General features: G+C 54.7%; 7 protein-coding genes across 7 annotated transcripts; 4 read left to right on the forward strand and 3 right to left on the reverse strand.

The window, feature by feature from the left end:
* Positions 1–333: 333 nt before the first annotated feature.
* Positions 334–1,212, forward strand: UV8b_06709 (uncharacterized protein; the record flags this gene model as incomplete). Its single annotated transcript, XM_043144206.1, has 2 exons — positions 334–620; positions 789–1,212. The coding sequence occupies 2 exons, from the start codon at positions 334–336 to the stop codon at positions 1,210–1,212; spliced, it is 711 nt and encodes a 236-aa protein (XP_043000141.1).
* Positions 1,213–1,773: 561 nt separating this feature from the next.
* On the forward strand, positions 1,774–2,803 carry UV8b_06710 (uncharacterized protein; the record flags this gene model as incomplete). Its single annotated transcript, XM_043144207.1, has 6 exons — positions 1,774–1,807; positions 1,875–1,920; positions 1,984–1,998; positions 2,059–2,093; positions 2,151–2,391; positions 2,485–2,803. The coding sequence occupies 6 exons, from the start codon at positions 1,774–1,776 to the stop codon at positions 2,801–2,803; spliced, it is 690 nt and encodes a 229-aa protein (XP_043000142.1).
* A 3,644-nt stretch (positions 2,804–6,447) lies between these two features.
* Positions 6,448–8,170, forward strand: UV8b_06711 (uncharacterized protein; the record flags this gene model as incomplete). Its single annotated transcript, XM_043144208.1, has 2 exons — positions 6,448–7,884; positions 8,003–8,170. The coding sequence occupies 2 exons, from the start codon at positions 6,448–6,450 to the stop codon at positions 8,168–8,170; spliced, it is 1,605 nt and encodes a 534-aa protein (XP_043000143.1).
* Positions 8,171–9,519: 1,349 nt separating this feature from the next.
* Positions 9,520–11,582, reverse strand: UV8b_06712 (uncharacterized protein; the record flags this gene model as incomplete). Its single annotated transcript, XM_043144209.1, has 4 exons — positions 9,520–10,707; positions 10,770–11,036; positions 11,091–11,221; positions 11,279–11,582. The coding sequence occupies 4 exons, from the start codon at positions 11,580–11,582 to the stop codon at positions 9,520–9,522; spliced, it is 1,890 nt and encodes a 629-aa protein (XP_043000144.1).
* Positions 11,583–12,601: 1,019 nt separating this feature from the next.
* Positions 12,602–14,165, reverse strand: UV8b_06713 (uncharacterized protein; the record flags this gene model as incomplete). The annotated part of the gene is made up of 3 exons (XM_043144210.1): positions 12,602–13,424; positions 13,502–13,760; positions 13,889–14,165. 3 exons carry the CDS (start codon positions 14,163–14,165, stop codon positions 12,602–12,604), a joined length of 1,359 nt encoding a protein of 452 aa, XP_043000145.1.
* Positions 14,166–15,715: 1,550 nt separating this feature from the next.
* Positions 15,716–16,503, forward strand: UV8b_06714 (uncharacterized protein; the record flags this gene model as incomplete). The annotated part of the gene is made up of 3 exons (XM_043144211.1): positions 15,716–15,835; positions 16,196–16,251; positions 16,314–16,503. 3 exons carry the CDS (start codon positions 15,716–15,718, stop codon positions 16,501–16,503), a joined length of 366 nt encoding a protein of 121 aa, XP_043000146.1.
* A 19-nt stretch (positions 16,504–16,522) lies between these two features.
* Positions 16,523–17,326, reverse strand: UV8b_06715 (uncharacterized protein; the record flags this gene model as incomplete). The annotated part of the gene is made up of 4 exons (XM_043144212.1): positions 16,523–16,931; positions 17,045–17,064; positions 17,121–17,193; positions 17,277–17,326. The coding sequence occupies 4 exons, from the start codon at positions 17,324–17,326 to the stop codon at positions 16,523–16,525; spliced, it is 552 nt and encodes a 183-aa protein (XP_043000147.1).
* Positions 17,327–17,724: the final 398 nt, after the last annotated feature.

Below are 17,724 nucleotides of genomic sequence, written 5' to 3' on the forward strand. Positions count from 1 at the left end.
AAGGGCCAGAGCCCAGGGCGGACAAGGCGGCCCAATCAGATTGACATGGTCATGGCTTGTTGTTCGCCCGCCCCCCCTTCCCACCCCCTTGTCTTCCCGTCTGGTTGTTCCTCGCCGTGACAGCCCCTCGGCACAACCCAGCGGACTTGACGGCCCGACAGTGACACCTCGACCGCCTCGTCCCTCCGAGTCGACAAGCTTTCCATCCATGTCAAGATTCGTGCCTGGCTTTGCTGGCTGCCATGCCACCTTGAACCTTGTGCCGCATCAGCAACTCGGGGACAAGACTTCTTTGGCTCGCAGACCTTGGCTCGCAGACCTTGTCGCCCAGCCATGGCACGTCGGCAGCATCTCAGCTTGACCATGCTCTTGGCCGTCGTCGTCTTTTTCAGCATAACCTATCTCTTCGGCACCTCAGGGGCTCGCCATGCTGTCTTGTCCTCGAACAAGTCCAGTCGCGACACCCAGCCCGCCGACGCCGCCGCCGCCGCCGCCGACCCAAAATCAACGGCGCCGCCACCAGCAGAACCCAAATCCGACTTGAAGATCGACTTGGATTCGATACCCGACCTGTCCGACGGCGACTCCATCGCCCCAAAGCTGGAAAACGCGACCCTCAAGTGCGTCTTGTTCCCGTTGCTTCCACTCCTGCTTCCACTCCTGCTTTCCCCTTCCGCTTCCACTCCTGCTCCTCCGCCCGTCATGTCGCCTCTCGGCCTGCCTGTCACACGTCCCCCTCTCCCCAAATCCTGCTTGCTCCTCCTGCGCTGCTGACTACTTCATGACAGAGCCGAACTTGGCCGGGCCACGTGGAAGTTTCTGCACACCATGGTTGCCAAATTCCCCGACAAACCCACCGACAACGATCGCAAAACCCTCGAGTCCTTCTTCCACCTCTTCGGGCGACTATATCCTTGTGGCGATTGCGCGCGCCACTTTCGAGAGATGCTGAGCAAGCACCCTCCCCAAACGAGCAGTCGCAACGCTGCAGCCGGGTGGCTCTGTGCCGTGCACAACATTGTCAATCAACGATTGGACAAGGCCCTGTTTGACTGCACCAAAATCGGGGACTTTTACGACTGCGGATGTGCTGACGACGACAACAAAGCCAAGGCGGGTGCCAAGGACAAGAGGGAGGCGACTGAGGCTGATGGAAATGCGGCATTGAGCAAGCCGTTGAGCAGCAAGCTGGCAGATGCGAACATATCATAGCCTATTTCGTCTACTCTTTTTTTTTTTTTTTTTTCGTTAACTTTTATTCTTTTTTTCCCCTAACGCATAGACTGTAAATACATGTTTATATTTTGTTGCAAAATATCATGGCTGTCGTTCAAAGCCCGAGTGCATTACATGCCCAGCTTGGCTTGGTATTCTCTAGATTGGACCGCCTTCAACAACCGAAACGAAAAATAAATCAAGAAATGGATATGAAAAAAAGAAGAGAAATTACAAGACTTATCATTGTAATCCGTTTCATACACATGTTGATCGCATTGCCGACTTTTCTTCAAAAGGAAGAACGAAACGACTTTCGCCTGCATCACGTGCCGCATCATGTGACAGCCCCGTGAGGCTGCGTGGTCGGGGAGCTGCCTATGTGAGCTTGCAGACATGCATGCTTGCTTAGCTACCCACTGCGTTCTTAAGCAAGCAACAAGCCATTGAACAACGTCGTCAACCGATACTCTCCCCCCTTCCCCCCCCCAATCACTTGCCAGACAACACGCGAAGCATTCCCCTGATCTATTCAACCAGGTCCTCGAACTCGGAATAATGGAATTCGGCCACAAAGGCGTATTGAACGAAGGTGAGCCTCTGAGGACGGCGCTGCCACCGCTGCCAACGCTCTCCAGATACTGAGGCGACTTGACTAGATGGCATCCACGTGGACATGGAGCGCCTCAAGAAGGGCGAGGTAAAGTAAGCATATGAAATCTGAGCACTAGCGCACAGCACGAGAGACGCGTGCTAACCATGTTGTAGTTTGGGAACCTCCATGTAAGACGCAGCCGCTCGACTCGGACGGAGGGCCCCTCGCATTCTGACCAGGAAACATAGCATGGCGGTCACCTTCAAAGACGGCGTCATTCTTGGTATGCTGCGACACGGCAACGCGTGTCACGCGCGGAAGGGCTGACCGCCGTTGGCAGGTGCTGATTCACGAACAACCACTGGGGCTTACATTGCGAACCGAGTGACGGATAAGCTGACGAGGGTGCACGACACCATCTGGTGCTGCCGGTCCGGCTCAGCGGCAGACACCCAAGCTGTCGCCGACATTGTTCAGTATCAACTGGGGTTGTTCGCCATGCAAAGCGGCAAGCCGCCCACGACGCAGACAGCCGCGTCCATCTTTCAAGAGATGTGCTATGCCAACAAGGACAGACTATCGTAGGTCAACACCGCCTCCCCGCTTCCCACGGCTGGGGGTCGACCCTTGTGCGCCTAAGAGGAACACGCATCTCATTGACGACGCTCGTGCAGTGCCGGACTCATCATCGCTGGCTGGGACGAGCGTTTCGGCGGCCAGGTGTATTCGATCCCTCTGGGCGGCTCTTTGCACAAGCAAGCCTACGCCATCGGTGGCTCTGGTTCCACATACATCTACGGCTACTGCGATGCCCACTGGAAGGAAGGGATGGACGAGAAAGAGGCCGTCGAGTTCGTCAAGGGCGCATTAAGGGAGGCCATCAAGTGGGATGGCAGCTCAGGTGGTGTCATCCGGATGGTGGTGCTAACAAAAGAGGGCGCTGACCGGCACCTGTATCTACCGGACTCTGAGTATAAGATTCGGCACGAGTAAAACCGAGGCAGAAACTGCGCGCAAGATGAAGGTTGGCATTGTAGAATCAGTGCCCTAGGATTGGAGAGAGGCAGGGTCGAACTGGGTGCCAGGGTTGTGACCAGCAATCTGAGCCTACGATGGACCGAGATGACATGACGCTTCTGTATAATACGTGGGTAGATTTGCGACCAACGGAACGAATGCCAGGTCTTTTTCTTCTTCTTTTTTCTTCTTTTTTCTTGGCTTTACGTATATATATATATATATATATATATATCTCATCCACTCTCCGCTCTCCCGTTCTCCCTCCGTCTTTGTTTTCTTTCTTGGGCTTTCTTTTGGATTTTGAATCCCTTATTTAAGCGTCTTGACAGGATGAAAAAGACGTAATCTACGCGACGCAAGAATCTTGCGCTTACCTTGGAGGGCCAGGGCGCGTTGCAAAGTCGAGACGAGGCAAAGGCAGGATCACGCAAAGGGGGGTCAAGAGAAGACGGAAAAGAGTTCAGCTGCGACAAGGTTGACAAGACCGCCCTGAAGCGGTGTGGCAAGGCGCGAGACAAGATGATGTAGACCAAGATGCACGAACGTGGTGTCTCGATGGGGTCGAAAACCAAGGGACCAAGAGCATCCATCCAGTCTGGCGGTGTATAAAAAAAACGACTACAAAAGGGAAAAAAAGTGAGACACGGAGAGAGAGAGAGCGAAAGCCCGGGTTTCGCCATGTAACAAGACTCGGGTGGGCTGGAGGAGGGGGGCACAGGCAGCGGCTGCTCGCGTTTTGCGGATGCTTGATGAGCGCAAAAACGCCCGAGTCGAAGCACGGATGCCCTTTGAGCTGAGCTGAGCTGAGCCGAGCTGCAAATCTGCACGACGGGCGGGAGTCGTCGGAAAATGCACGCCGGGTGCGGATGCCACCGATGCATGAGCGATCAAGGGGCGTGCAATGTCATGCAGAAGGGCGGAATGACGACGGGCATCCTCCATTGCGACTCGACTCGGTAATCGGGGAGACTGGTAGGGAAACTGACGGCCGTGGCGGCGACTCGCGACGGTTTGGACGATGGTTGGAGAAGACGAAAAGGCAAGCTTGCACTGGTGACTGCACGATGGGATCGGTAGGATGGGCGGGCCAGGTGGATCGAGGCAGCAAGCGGGCACGTCGAAGCGGCGGATCAAGTCTGCCTGCACCGGGTGACCGAGGAGTCTGGTGGTGGCGTGAGCGTTATATCTTTGATTTTTGATTTTTTTTTTTTGCCCCCCACCCCCCGTCGTGCTTTTTTTTTTTTCTTTTTCTTTTTCTCTTTCTTTTTGCTGCTTGTGCTGCTTGCTACGCTACGGCCGAGGGCAGCGACGAGGATTTTAACTTTTTTTTTATTTTGCTGCATGATTCGAGAGAACAGCCCAGTGGCTTGGGCTGGAACGTCGCGTTCTCCGAGGCCTACGACTCGCGATAAGGCCGTCTCGTGTGGACCTGACAGCTTGCTCTGGCCCAGACGACCCCACGTGCGGCATGCGTTGGCCGTGATTTGCGTGACTCGCAGAATGCGTACCTGGCCAAGTCGCGCTGCGGCTCGCGTCGCGCGGGCTGGGTACTTGGCCGCTAGGTACCTACCTACCTACATACCAGCCAGACCTTCCCCCTTATGCCTTATGCCCTCCCCCCGGACCCCCAATCTTGACTCGCCGTTTGGATGCCAACGTCGCCCGTGCCTGAGCCCAGCTACGCCGGGAGGGCAAAAAAAAAAAAAAAACCCTGGTCCAAGCCCGCCCAAGCCCTCCCTAGTCCCAAGGGGGAAGCGTTCCCGGGTTCCGTCCTGATGGCAGCGAGAAGCCAACAAATCTAAAACCTTATCGGATGCCACCTCCCGCGTGAAGCTGGCGTTGAGCCAGTTGACGTGACGCCGCCTCTCACCCTCTCCCCCTCTCTCCCGGGGAGTTTCTTGCTGCTTTTTTTTTTTTTTTTTTTTTTCTTCTCTTCTGTCGGTGAGCCGCGACGAAAAAAAAAAAAGGGGTCAACCTTGCACAGTTGCAGCTGATTCGGTGCTTTCCGCCACGGGCCCAGCCCAGCCCAGCCCAGCCCAGCACAGCAACAGCAACAGCACAGCACAGCCCAGCACAAGCCCAGCTTGTGGTTGGCGGTTGCCCTCCAGCTTGCTCCTTCCAGCTTGCTCCTTCCGCTCCTTCCCCTGTGGCGTCACTTGCATCCAAGTCTACTACCGTGTCAAGATCCTGCTCCTGCTTTCCTCACCACCATACCATACCATACCATACCATACCATACCATACCTCTCTCTTTGCTTGCTCTCGCGCAAGCAACCTGCGGAACTCCCAGCATCGTCTAGTCGTCTTCAGCTCGTCTCCTCCCTCTTCCTCAGGTACGCACGCGCCAGACGGCTTTGCGACGCATCATCTCTGCTCCCGAGTCCCGACCAGCAGTGCTTATTCAGTGCGCTCGCCTGCACCTACCGGACCAGACGTCTGGTGTTTTATATGTTTTATCCCATCAAAGCTAGATCGTCGTCTTGTACAATATCCCAGACACAGCTGCAGCATCTACAAAATCACGTAAGTTGGTCCATGTCTCCTTCGTGTTCATCCGGGCCCTTGACACACAAGTTTCCCTCTCGTGTGCTGTGTGTGCACTCGTTCCCATGTCCGCGCATGCTGTTTTGGCCTACAAATTGCCTGCCGCTCCTGTCCCTGCCGAGACGTTGCTTATCTAGCCGCGTGCGTCCCTTGGCCCATCAGCCCTCCTGGGCTTACCGCGGAAAACACCAATGCGAAAGCTGCTGCCTTTTGCGCCGGCGCAAGTGTAACACTGCCATGGGGGGGCGGAGGAAAGAAAATCAGGGGACGCATTGAAGAGCCGGGCGAAATTCCCTCATCCAGGTCGGTGGTGACCCGTGGAAGGATGGCTGGCTCGACGGCAGATAACAGTGGACGTCGCTGCGATGCTTCGCCGGCCATATACCGGCCCCGGACTAGGCTTCTCTCGTCGTCCGCCCTGGCTTGGTCTGCACACCTTGGAACGTCCTTTGGAATCCGGAGTCGCTGTCGGTGGAACATGACGGTCCTTTGGTTATCCTATCCTTGACCTCGGTCAACGGCTGGCTCGCCATACTTATCCGTCCCGCTTTCGACATGGCCCTTCTCGTCTGCCATCCGCTACCATCCCCCTACCATCCGATCTTCCCCGTGTCATCCGTTTATTAGGCGGCCCCCCACCCATCGAGGTCCTGCCTAGGTAGCTAGCTACCTCCTACCTATCAACATCAACCTACCTACCTAACCTACTTCCTATACTAGCGTCTTTCGACCAAGTTTCCTTTTGTGCCTGGCCTTTCTTTTCCCCTCTGCCCCAGTCGTAGGTTCGGTGTCTTCTGTCCAGAAACACTGAATCGGTCGATTCCTCAAGTGAACAGCGTTCTGTGCCAGTTACTTTTTTTTCTTCCCCTTGCTTCTTCCATCATTGCCTGTGCCTCCTGTCTTGGGTCATTTTCATCTTGCATTTCCAAACTTAGTACATCCGTCCCACGTCTTGTATTAACGTCGTCTTGCGTCTACTGCTAGCCACCGTTTGTCTAGACCGCCAGAGTCGTGATAACTGCCGTCTTGCGCTTCCGCTCTCGTCACATCGCCTCGCCTGCTGATACGATGCGATGGCCGCTATAATCGGCGACTTGGTACCCGATCTATCTCGATTCCATGACATGATTGTCAATCCTTCCTCACGGCAGAATCAACGACAACAACACCAGTCGTCGCCCCCACAACGCCCGCGCTCCCACTCCCGATCACAAGCACGAGATTCTCCGCCCCGCCCGTCCTTGAGCAGACCAGAACGCGCCGCTCCCTCGACACTGCGATCTCAACGACGCGACATCACCGAGGGCTCGCCGAGCAGCAGGAGGCGTAGTAGCTCGACTCGAGCCGCGACTCGAGCCCCTCCCAGTACCGGCGGCGCCGTCTCGACGGAGAACACGCGCCTCTTCAGAATCCCCTCTCCGCCACCTTCTTCCTCAACCCGAGCCGCTAGTGATAGTGCTTCGCCCCCCGACGATGCCACGGTTGCATCCATGGCACCACAGATTGGAGACATTGTCTCTGCGGCACAGCAATCCTTGCGCAACGATGCAAATCCAACAAGCGATGCAGCATATCAACAACAGCAACCTTCCCCCCCATCCAGCCAAAGCTTCCATGTCCCCGACACCTCGCTGGCATCATCGTCCTTCAGCCATGTCGAGTCAATCTCGACAGAGGAGACCTCGCAAGAGCCACAACAGACCGTCATTCATGTTCGAGACTTGGCACACATGCAGAGTCTGACGGATGCAAAAATGCTTGGACAAGGCAGTTCCGCGTCTTTGGACTCGACAGCTCAGATCAAGTACGAGATTAGCGGGATGCCCATTGCCGACATTATCGAAATGGTGGCTGCGTTGCTCACCAAGATTACCACTACCAACGATTTTCAGCACGACGCCATGCAGCGGAACGTGGCTCACCAGCAGCAAGCAAGTCAGTCCAACGACTCTGGCTCGCATATGAGCCCCCTGAGCCACTCAGTGCTGGCGTTTCACGGCAAAAACGTTCCCGGAATCACCATTATGAGCTACCTATCCCGCATCCACAAGTACTGCCCGACAACGTACGAGGTGTTTCTCAGCCTACTAGTCTACTTTGACCGCATGACGGAACGAGTGAACGAGCTGGTGGTGAGGAGCGAGCGGGCCCGCATTCGAGCGCCGCCTCGTTCGCAACCGGCCTCTTCCGGGACTTGGCAGAGAGACACTACCATGAGGGACGACACTCATGACTTTGATGAAAGTGACTCCGACCTGGCCGACGACGACGACAATGACGACGACAATGACGACGACAATGACGACGACAATGACGACGAAATGACTGACTCGCCCACAGCAGCGAGTGGGCCAACCAGTCGATCAGCAGATGACCAGGGCGCAATCGTGAGCCCGGCCACTTATTTCGTGGTGGACAGCTTCAACATTCACAGATTAATAATTGCCGGCGTGACGTGTGCGAGCAAGTTCTTCTCCGATGTGTTTTATACAAACTCTCGATATGCCAAGGTAAATTTTCTGAGTTGTTCCGCGATCTGGAAGGGGGGGGGGGGGGGGGGGTACTTTGCTGGTGAGAGGGAGGAAGGAATGGAGGCAGCAACCAAGCTAACGAAGAAACAACTTGTAGGTCGGTGGTCTCCCGCTTGCCGAGCTGAATCATCTAGAAATTCAGTTTTTGGTGTTGAACGATTTTCGTCTCGCCGTTCCAGTGGAAGACCTGGAGGCATATGCAACCATGCTGGTGGAATTTTACGCCCGCGAGGTCATGCTGAAGCAGTCAGCCCCAGGTGCTTAAAGACGAGGCGAGGGCCCACGGTGAAGACGGCTACTTTCATACGCAGAGTCTCGCAACACGGCGGGCTCGTCTGGCGACCGGTGTGGGGTGGGAAAAGTAAAACGGCTGGAACCGCTTGTTTTTGATATTGGCTGAGCTACGGTTGACTCGACTCGCCACTTTCGTCGTGGCGGATGGGTGGAGTCGAGAGTTTTCCAAGACAGGATGAGCAAGAGCCCAGAGGGCCAGCAAAGTGGAAAGGCGACATGTCGTGGACGGGCTTGGGATTCTACGGAATCGATGAGGGAGGACGAGAAGAACGACGGGAAAGCGGCGGTGCAGAGACGGACGAGTAGATGATGACTGACTTTTTTTTTTTTTTTTTTGGGTTTCTTTTTATTTCTTCCTCTTCTCCTTTCCCTCTTTTTCTTCTTTTAACTTTTTCCTCTTCTTCCTCTTCTTCCTCTTCTTCCTCTTCTTCCTCTTCTTTGTCCTCCTTGTCCTCCTTGTCCTCCTTGTCCTCCTTGTCCTCTTTCTCCTCTTTCTCCTCTTTGTCCTTTTATTTTCATCTTCATGTTTTATCTTTGTCTCTTGTCTTGGTTAGATACAGGCGGTACAGCTCACGGCACCTTTGCGGCGGGTCATCAAAGGCAGAGAGAGTTTGGGGGACAAGCATGGGCGGATGGATGCATTTTTTCCCCATGCATCGTATAGGCGTTTGACGGCGTCTTGCTTGATTTTGCCGCGGCATTGTCACGGGGGGTTCCTCTCCGGCGGGTCTTTCTGGCCCGGGCGGTTCCCGACGCGGCGAGCAGTCTGTGTGTGTGTGTGTGTGCGTGTGCGTGTGCGTGTCTTTTGGCTGGTTTAGAATTTTGGAAGAATCAAGTTGGAGGCACGCGAGCCGGGTGGTTTGGTGCTTGGTGTCTGCGCAGGGCCAGTTGCGATGCGATGCGATGCGATGCGATGCGATGAGATGCGTTGATGTGATGTCATGGCTGGCCATGCTGCAGGTGGAATGGATGCCTCATGTCGTCCGTCAATGCTTCCATTCCAGACGCCTTGCGCAACGCTGCAATCCGACAATCATACCATACCGACATGGCGGACGACCAAACGGCTCAGCTTCAATCTTTTTTTGTACTGGACATATTGCATAGTCTACTCTATTACTAAAGAAGAAAAAAAAAACACTTCGTATTTTGCGCCCCCCTCGCGTCTTTTCCACCAAAGTTAAAAAAGACCGGTAGAGTAGATTGGGAACAGAAAAAAAGAAGACAAAGAAAAGACAAAAGGAAGACAAAAGGAAGGGAAAAAAGAGAAAAAAAAAAAAAACTAAAAACAAAAACAAGGGACGTTGGAAAACCCATGGCTTAGCTCGAATGAAAAAGCTCCAACCTAGTTACAGGGGCCCCCCATTCTGGCAGTTCCGTCTCTCCTCCGGGTATGCGGACATTGGACGTCGTCACGTGGATGCGCAGACCGTCGACATGGGCCGGATTCGCTTCGGAGCCGTTGCTGCGCTGCACCGCAAATCGCAACTTGCTGGCCAGGTACGGCCCGACAGATTGGGGCGACAAGTCTGCAACCTCGCCAGCAGACACCACGCCCATGATGGCCGAGGTCAACGGGACGGAGCCGGAAATCTGGGATCGGGATCCGGTGCTGCGGTCCATGGCGAAAATGGCCACCGATCCAACCAGGTTCCGAGCGAGCGTCCAGCCGGCCCGCGTCGTCGTCGTCGTCGCCATCGGCGGCGGCGGCGGCGGCGGCGGCGGCGGCTCTCCGAGGAAAAAGTGGACGACATACGATCCGTCCAGGGCTTCGACGTTCACTCGAACATTGGCTATCCATTCGACGTAGTGGCTTGGCCCCGAGCTCGTAGGCCGTGTCCACGGTTCGGACCCTTTTCCAAGCCGCCCTGCTGCCCCGGACATGAGCCCCCGGGGACTGGCGGAGCCGTACCAATTGTTGATCTTGCGAATCAGGTCTTGGCGAACGTCTTCATCATACCCAGGGGGCGCAATCGTGTCGGCATAGCCGTATCCGAACGCGTCCGTGCTTCTCGCCATGTCCGACGTCCAAAAGGTTCCGTCCTCACCGGCGTAAAAGGGGGTCAAGGGCGACGCGGATGACTGCACGGTCCCCTTTACCGCCGTGAAGCTGGTTTCCCCGGCCGGCATGGGGGTGATCCAGGCGGACGGGTTGAGGACTTGCCACATGGCTATCAGGCGATCGGTCATGGTGTGGTGCAGCAGGAAGAGAGGGTCGAACGAGGAAAGCGGCACATATGTGAGGTGCCCTTTGGATCCTCCGTATATGTGAATGACGTCGTGAACGGATTCGATGGAATCCAGCTGGGAAAGGCCCTGTGATGCCGCCCAGGCTTTGTTGCTGAAGGAGTTGTAGTCCCGGTAGCTGGAAAACAAGACGTACAGGCGCTGCTGGATCTCGGGCAGCTTCGACAGCAAGGCCGTGTTTGCCTCGTCATTGTTCGATGGGGGGGCCGTCATGCTAACCGCCGTCTCGGGAGCGCGTTTTGTCTCGTTCCACTGCTTCAACTGCTCGGCAGGTTAGCGCTGGCCAGCAATGCTCCGTCACCCGAACAAACAAGAAAACGTACTGGGTTCCATATCAGGGCCTCCTTGTCCAGCGGGTGGAACTGATATGAGTAGAGGGGGTTTCTGATGTTCTGCACGCCGTTCGGCCCGGATTGCAGTATGAATGGGCTCCAGAAGACGTCGGGGAGAAACGTCTCGCTCGCCGGAGCCTTGAGCGACCAGTCCCAGTATGGGAGCCTGAAATCTGCCGCCGCTTTTTCGTACAGCCCTCGTTCGGTGGCGTTGGCGAACATGCGGGCGATGGAATTCGCCATGGCATACAGCTGTTGCTGCAGCTAAATGTCAGCCCTGCGCGTCTGCTGCTGAGCGGGCGTCGCATTCACCTCGAACAGGGCCAGGTACGGCCGATGCCACATGGGAAACAGAACGGAGCTGTGTGTGCAGTAGCCGGATTGATTCGCCCCAGGTAGTGGCTCCACGCCGTTCCACGTCGTGAACGGCACGCCATGTATGCCTGTTATGCTTGATCAGGAAAAAATGGATCACGGTAGAGCCAAGAACGCCCCCTTACCGGCAATCTGGTACCAAGAGAGGGGATTTTCTTGGTCGGCGTATTGGAACATGCTGAGCGCCAAAATGAAAAGATCCCATCTGTACCTGTCGTCTCTCATCTGCCGAACTTCCAGCCTCAACGGAAGGGACCCGTTGGACGGGACGGGAAGGCGGCCGACGACGATGGGAGCTCCGGCATCGTCACGGCGACCAAGGTTTGATGCATCGATCCCGAAGTCGTATGACTGGGACGAAACGAGCGAGAGGAAAGTGAAAGTGCCTAGAAGACAGAAGGGAAAGCGTATCCAGAATTGTGCAGACATTGCGTGAAACTGCCAGTCTCCCTAGCAAAGGGGTTAGCGATAGCAACTCGAGCTCTGGGTCGATTCCAAGGAAAAGACGTCTTCTTTTCTTCTCTTGTTCTTGTTCTTGTTCTTCTTCTTCTTCTTCTTCTTCTTCTTCTTCTTCTTCTTCTTCTTCTTCTTCTTCTTCTTCTTCTTCTTCTTCTTCTTCTTCTTCTTCTTCTTCTTCTTCTTCTTCTTCTTCTTCTTCTTCTTCTTCTTCTTCTTCTTCTTCTTCTTCTTCTTCTTCTTCTTCTTCTTCTTCTTCTTTATTCCTTCAGGACCCGTTCTCCAGGTAGTGTCCAAGAGGTTTATTTTGCAAGAGCGATGGCCAAGCCTGGAGGACTGGCGTCGTCAGCTGCGGCGTTTGATGGAGAAGAAAAAAAGCAGTTGACAACATGAATCGGGATCAACCCGCAAGCCCGGCGTGGCACAGCTTTTCTAGAGCTAGCCACAGAGTCCGATGGCATCGGCATTCTGTGTACGGAGCATAAAGCAGCATGAAATCACTAGCGCAACATTGAACCGAATCAGCCGAATTCCTAGGTTGGATAGATACCTAACCTAAGGGAGGGAGGAAGTCTTGGACGGCGCCTTGGCAGTCATACAGATGACAGGAGCAACAGCTTCCGTCGGGTGCCGGTCGTGTGCCGGTCGTGTGCCGGGTTCGCTTGAAGAAGCGTAACTGCCTTGCTCGGCCAGGCCTGGACGTTTCCCATTGTCGCACCGAGGCGACAAAGTCGTGCAGTCTGCCCTCGTTTCGCTTTTCACACAAAGGCCTGCTAGATTCAGTCGTCGGCCACGGAGGGCAAGTACAAGCTCGGGATGGCCCGTTTCGTGTGCCTTGGTGTCTTGACAGCAGCATCTACTTGGGAAAAACACAGATGCATGTGGTGCGCGCCGGGCCTGTGACTCGCACGGCTAGCTACGGACTCCGGAGCTCCTCGACTTCTTTTTAATATGTACTTTGGACTATACTTCCACGCATCAAGCATCAGGCATCAGGCCTTGCCGTAGATACCCTTGACGGCTGCTGGCGCTGGCGGCTCGATATGTTCAGACGCCGCAAACACCTGCTTGAACACTCGCTCCAACCGTTGCAGGACATCGTGGCCATTTTGGGCCACTTGGTAATGTGTGACTAGCCGTGGTCCAAACACGGCGAGGCCGGCATTCCTGCTCAGTTGGATAAATCGATCGTGGCTGCAGCGAGCCGAGTCGAGATCAATCCAGCACATGTTTGTGTGCGCTGGATGAAGCAGCTGACCACCCATGCCAGTCCACAAGGCCTCTACCTTCTTGGCCATGTCGTGCGACGCTTTCAGCCAACCGTCACTCCCGTCCGCCTTTTTGCCGAATGTTTCGTCCACAGCCACTCTGCCACACGCGGCGATGAATCCCGGCTGTCTCATGCCGCCACCAATGGACTTGCGAACCCGTCGACTGTGCGTCAGCGTCTTCTCATCGCCGACCAAGATGCTTCCCACGGGTGCTCCGAGACCCTTGGAAAGGCACAGGCTGACCGTATCAAAGTGGGCACAGAAGTCGGGCAGCGTCCCAGCACCAGCGGCGACCGCTTCCCACAGTCGCGCCCCGTCGCAATGCATCCTGATGCCATGTTCTCTGGCGAATTGGGATATGCGCTTGACCTCGGCTAGCGGCATGATGATGCCATCGAGCGTGTTTTCAAGACTAATGACTCGAGTGGGGCATGAGTGGACGTCGTCACTGAGAACAACGTTTTGCTTGATATCCTCGAGGGTTAGATGGGTGCCATTCTCTGCAACGACGGGTCTAACAGTAGCGCCGGTGAGAGACGAGACCCTGCCAGAGCAGATTTGCGGGTTAGCGAGTCTCTGGCCAGGTGAGCTGCCACACAAAAGACTGAGGTGATGACGAACCCGCCAGCCTCGTACTGAATGATGTGCGAACGATGGTCGCACAGCACTGAATGTGGCGGTTGCGTCAGCAGACTTCGCAAGGCAACCTGATTGCCCATGGTGCCGGAGAGAACGAAGAGACCGGCTTCTTTTCCAGAAAGTGCCGCAACATGTGCCTCGAGGTCCATTGTTGTCTTATCCTCGCGAAACACGTCATCGAGTAGAGTGCAAGACTGAATAGCGGCGAGCATCGACGGTGTCGGTGTTGTCATGACATCGCCTAACAAGTCATCAATCAGTCTGTCTGATGGTGCCCCTGCCAGACGATTCCACGGCGCCAGCGCCAGAAAAAGGGAGAGGACGCAAAAAGGCCAGGCAAAAGGAAGGTAAACTGCTGTCGGTTCTCACTCCTCAAATCTAATGCGGATGGGCCCTTTGCGCCAACCCAAGCATTGCGTGCCTTGTCGTTCCCCGACGTACACCCAGTCACACTAGCCATCCTCACTTGTGCCGCCAGCGACATGGACTTGCCACACGACAATAAGCGACTGTGTTGGGAGGAGACGCAAGATAACCTGCCTTCAAGGGTGCTTTTTGTCCTTGTCCAACGACGAATTAGGCGACAGCGTTGAGGACAGAGCAAAGGGTTCATTACTGCACCACGCGGTGCAGAGTGAGGAAGCATGCAGCTGTTGGCGTGTTGACCTTGTCGTGTTGACCTGGTTGGACGATCTGTCGGATTTGTACTCCGTAAGAGAAGGCTGAGACTGGGAGCGACCTGGCATAATCCGGGGCAGAGGCCAGCCAAGATGGCGGATATTTGTTGGGGGCAGGGTCGAGCGAGAGGGGAGGGGGCCAACTGTGGGTCGCCACACTCGCCGCCTGTGGTGTGGTGGCCGGTGGGGGGTGGGGGGTGGGGGGTGGAGTGGATGAGTGGATGGGATTGACCATTCATGGATGGTGGGGATGAGGCGGGGAGCCTGGAGGGAAGGAGGGGCTCAAACCATACTCAGCCGTTAGCGCCGTTAGCGCCGTTAGCGCCGTTAGCTAGTGCCTGGTGTCAATGTCTGGTCTGCAATCATGGATATACAACGCTGTTGGGTATATTTAATGCGGCAGCCATCTGGCCGCGGGTGATGGCTATCTAAAATTTCTAGTTCCTCCTACGGAGTACATCGTTCCATGATGGACGTGCATGTGAGGCGAATTTGGTTGGGAAAAGGAAAAAAAAGGATAATGAATTGATAGGAGATGAGTGCAGCATAGCGGAGACAAGCAGCCATGGATGAAAACATTGATGAATGCTACATGTACCCTCTTTGCTCCGTACAGAAGTCATGTTTCTCTGAGAAGCCACATGCAGTTGTGCCTTCGGTAGGTGGGAGCGAGCGAGCACTTGCTTGCCTTGGCCGCACTTGCACTTACTTGCCTTTACCGCCCACCAGACGACCCCCCCATGTAAAAAGTAGCCTCTCCACCAGATAGAAGCTTACCAGACTGCCCATCCGCAACTTTCAAAGTCACGATATGCATTGGCTTGTTTCTTTTCCCTTCTGACGAGCCACAATTTCTCAGACGCATTGTAGGGCATTTCAGGGCATTGCAGGGCAGGGCTGGAAAGGACAGGCACGACAGGCATGACAGGAATGAGGAGGGGAGCCAGACCCGGCGCGTGGAAAGCAAAAGAAACGGCTGGTGAGTAAGACGCAATCCGGCTGCTGTCGCTATCAATGTTGGATGACAAGGGCAAAGGCAAGAAAAAAAAAAGAAAAAAAGCAGACGAAGAAAAAAAAAAGGCCAACAAGCTATCCTGACAGGCCGCCATATGTGCGTGGCTGCAATGATGAGTTGGCCAACGCATCAGGGTGGCCCGTGTGCAGCGACAACGCAGCACCCACGCAGCCAGTAACAGCTTGTCAGGGAGGTAGGCGCTGGTGCTGATACTGGTTGCTTTTGCTTTTGCTGGTGCTGGTGCTGGTGCAGGCAGTCGGCCTTGTCCCTCTCCCTCGGGTACGCGAAATTGAATGGATATATTACCGGCCGACATCTCACAATGTTCCCAGACACTTCTCACTTCCTTGGTCCTTGCAAAGTGCGTCTGGTCGCGAATCTCGCTCCTCTCGGCATGAGAATCCGCTGCCTACCTGCTCTCAAAGCCGTGGCAGCCATGTCGAGCAGAAAGCGAATCGACATGTTAAATAATGGAATTCAAGACGCAACAGCTCGTCATGAGCCATGAGAGGAAACGCCATTCTCACATTCTCCTTCATCGGAAGCTCGCTCGTGTGCCTTTATTCGCCATTGTCTCCCACTTCGGCCATTGTGCATAAGCCTCACATGCGATTCAGACAGAGAGTTACCCTGCTATTTACAGAGTCCCACGCAGCCTACAGCCCAGGCACAAGCAGACAGGACAGATGGGCCATAGGGAAAGCCGACAAAAAAAAGCCCAAACCCCCCCCCCCCCCCCCCCCAAAAAAAAAAAAAAAAAGAAAGGAAAGAGAGAGAGGGGGAAAAAAAAAAAAAAAGACAGAAAAGGAAAAAGAATGGGAGAAAAAGAAGCAGACGGGACCCGAGCATATTGGCAGGATTTCCCATTTACCGCGTGGCCCCCGGCCTCGGATCATAATCTAGTTGCTTGATACCTAGTCGCTACGCTTTCCGAACACCCTGGATAAGCCCGGAAAACAACCCTCAACGTGACCCAACGCACAGAATCATTCATTACGTGCTACCAAGCGGCTTCTATTCGATGACTTGGGAGAAAAGAGGTGAGAAAAAAAGTAATCATTCCTGCGCTGGTTCGTTACATACTGGAATAAAAGAGTAACAGGTTGGTCTCCCCATATGCCAAAAAATACCTACCCATGGCTACCCAAAGCTCCCCCATTCTACCGGCGGAGTATAGCAAGTCGCATTATGTGAGGAGCAGAGGACGAAGGCATCATCTTGTGCTGCAAGCTGTCACGGTCGTTACTGGTCATCATTGTCGTCAGAAAGTCATGTCAAACGGCGCAAAGTGAGCGGGAATGAATTCCCCCATCATCGGCTGGCCCACTTGACAAGGAATTGCACCACGGCATCGAGGTTGGTTTCCTCCTTGGCACTGATGCCGTAGCAACAGACCTCGCGACCTTGAATGGACTTCAAGTCCAACTCGTCAATCAGCTCATCCACGGAAAGTTTCTGAGTCAAATCGGACTTGTTCCCTAGTACGAGAAGAGGAATTCCGGCCAGGGTCGGATAACTCATCAAGGAATGAAGCTCCTCCTTGGCTTGGGCAATGAGAGCCATGTCGGCAATGTCTACGATGAAGACAATGGCGTTGACGCCACGACAATACCTCTCCCACATGGTACGAAACCTAGGCTGGCCACCAATATCCCAGCATTTCAGAGTCACATGGCCTTGCTGCACACGCTTCATGTTGAAGCCGACGGTCGGTATCGAGCTGAATACGAGAGCTTGGTTAGCGATGCCTCCGGATTCGGGACCAAGGGGGATCGCGCGCTGCCATGTTGCATCCGACACTGTCGGCGAGCCAAGGAAGGTGGGTTTGCTTACTCGAGAGTAAATTCACCACCCTGCAAAATGCGGTTAATGCACTGTGATCGGACGTATACAAGGCAACAGCACTTACAGCCAAAACCCTCAGGAGCGACGTCTTGCCGGCATTCTGCAGGCCTACGAGCGTGACCTCCATCTCCATGGCCCTGCGCTTGAGCCATCAGCAAGCGAGTCACACGACATAACCCTGGTGCCTAGACGGAATGACCAGCCCACAAGAGGCACTTACCAAAACGTCCGCAATAACCAGTCGTACACTTTTCTAAATATGCCCGCCATATCTATCGCCAGGGATCCTTTGGCTTCTATTTGCGGTGCGGATGGAGTGGTGGTGATGAGATGCCAAGGCACGTCTCTTCTTTCTTCTTGCTCCGGGCAAGGGTTTGCCGCTGGAACCGATCGATCGTTTAAGAAGGGGGCGGATGGTCGATCTGGAACCCAGTTTGACACGACAAAAGTAAAATCAAATAGAGGTTCTTGCGCCCGCAGAAAATAGACGGCCAGGGATACCAAAACGCAGAGACAGCCCTGTGGGTGCGGGAATCAAAATAGGAACAGCTATCGGTCGGTGGGAGGTGGGGCTCTGGGGAGTCTCGAGTCTGGACCGAGCCAAGGAGATGATGCGCTGGTCCTTCTGGCGTTGGCCGTTTTTTATGTCGACTATGTGTTGATGAATG

This window comes from Ustilaginoidea virens, chromosome 5, assembly GCF_000687475.1.
Source record: "Ustilaginoidea virens chromosome 5, complete sequence".
Lineage (NCBI taxonomy): Eukaryota > Fungi > Ascomycota > Sordariomycetes > Hypocreales > Clavicipitaceae > Ustilaginoidea > Ustilaginoidea virens.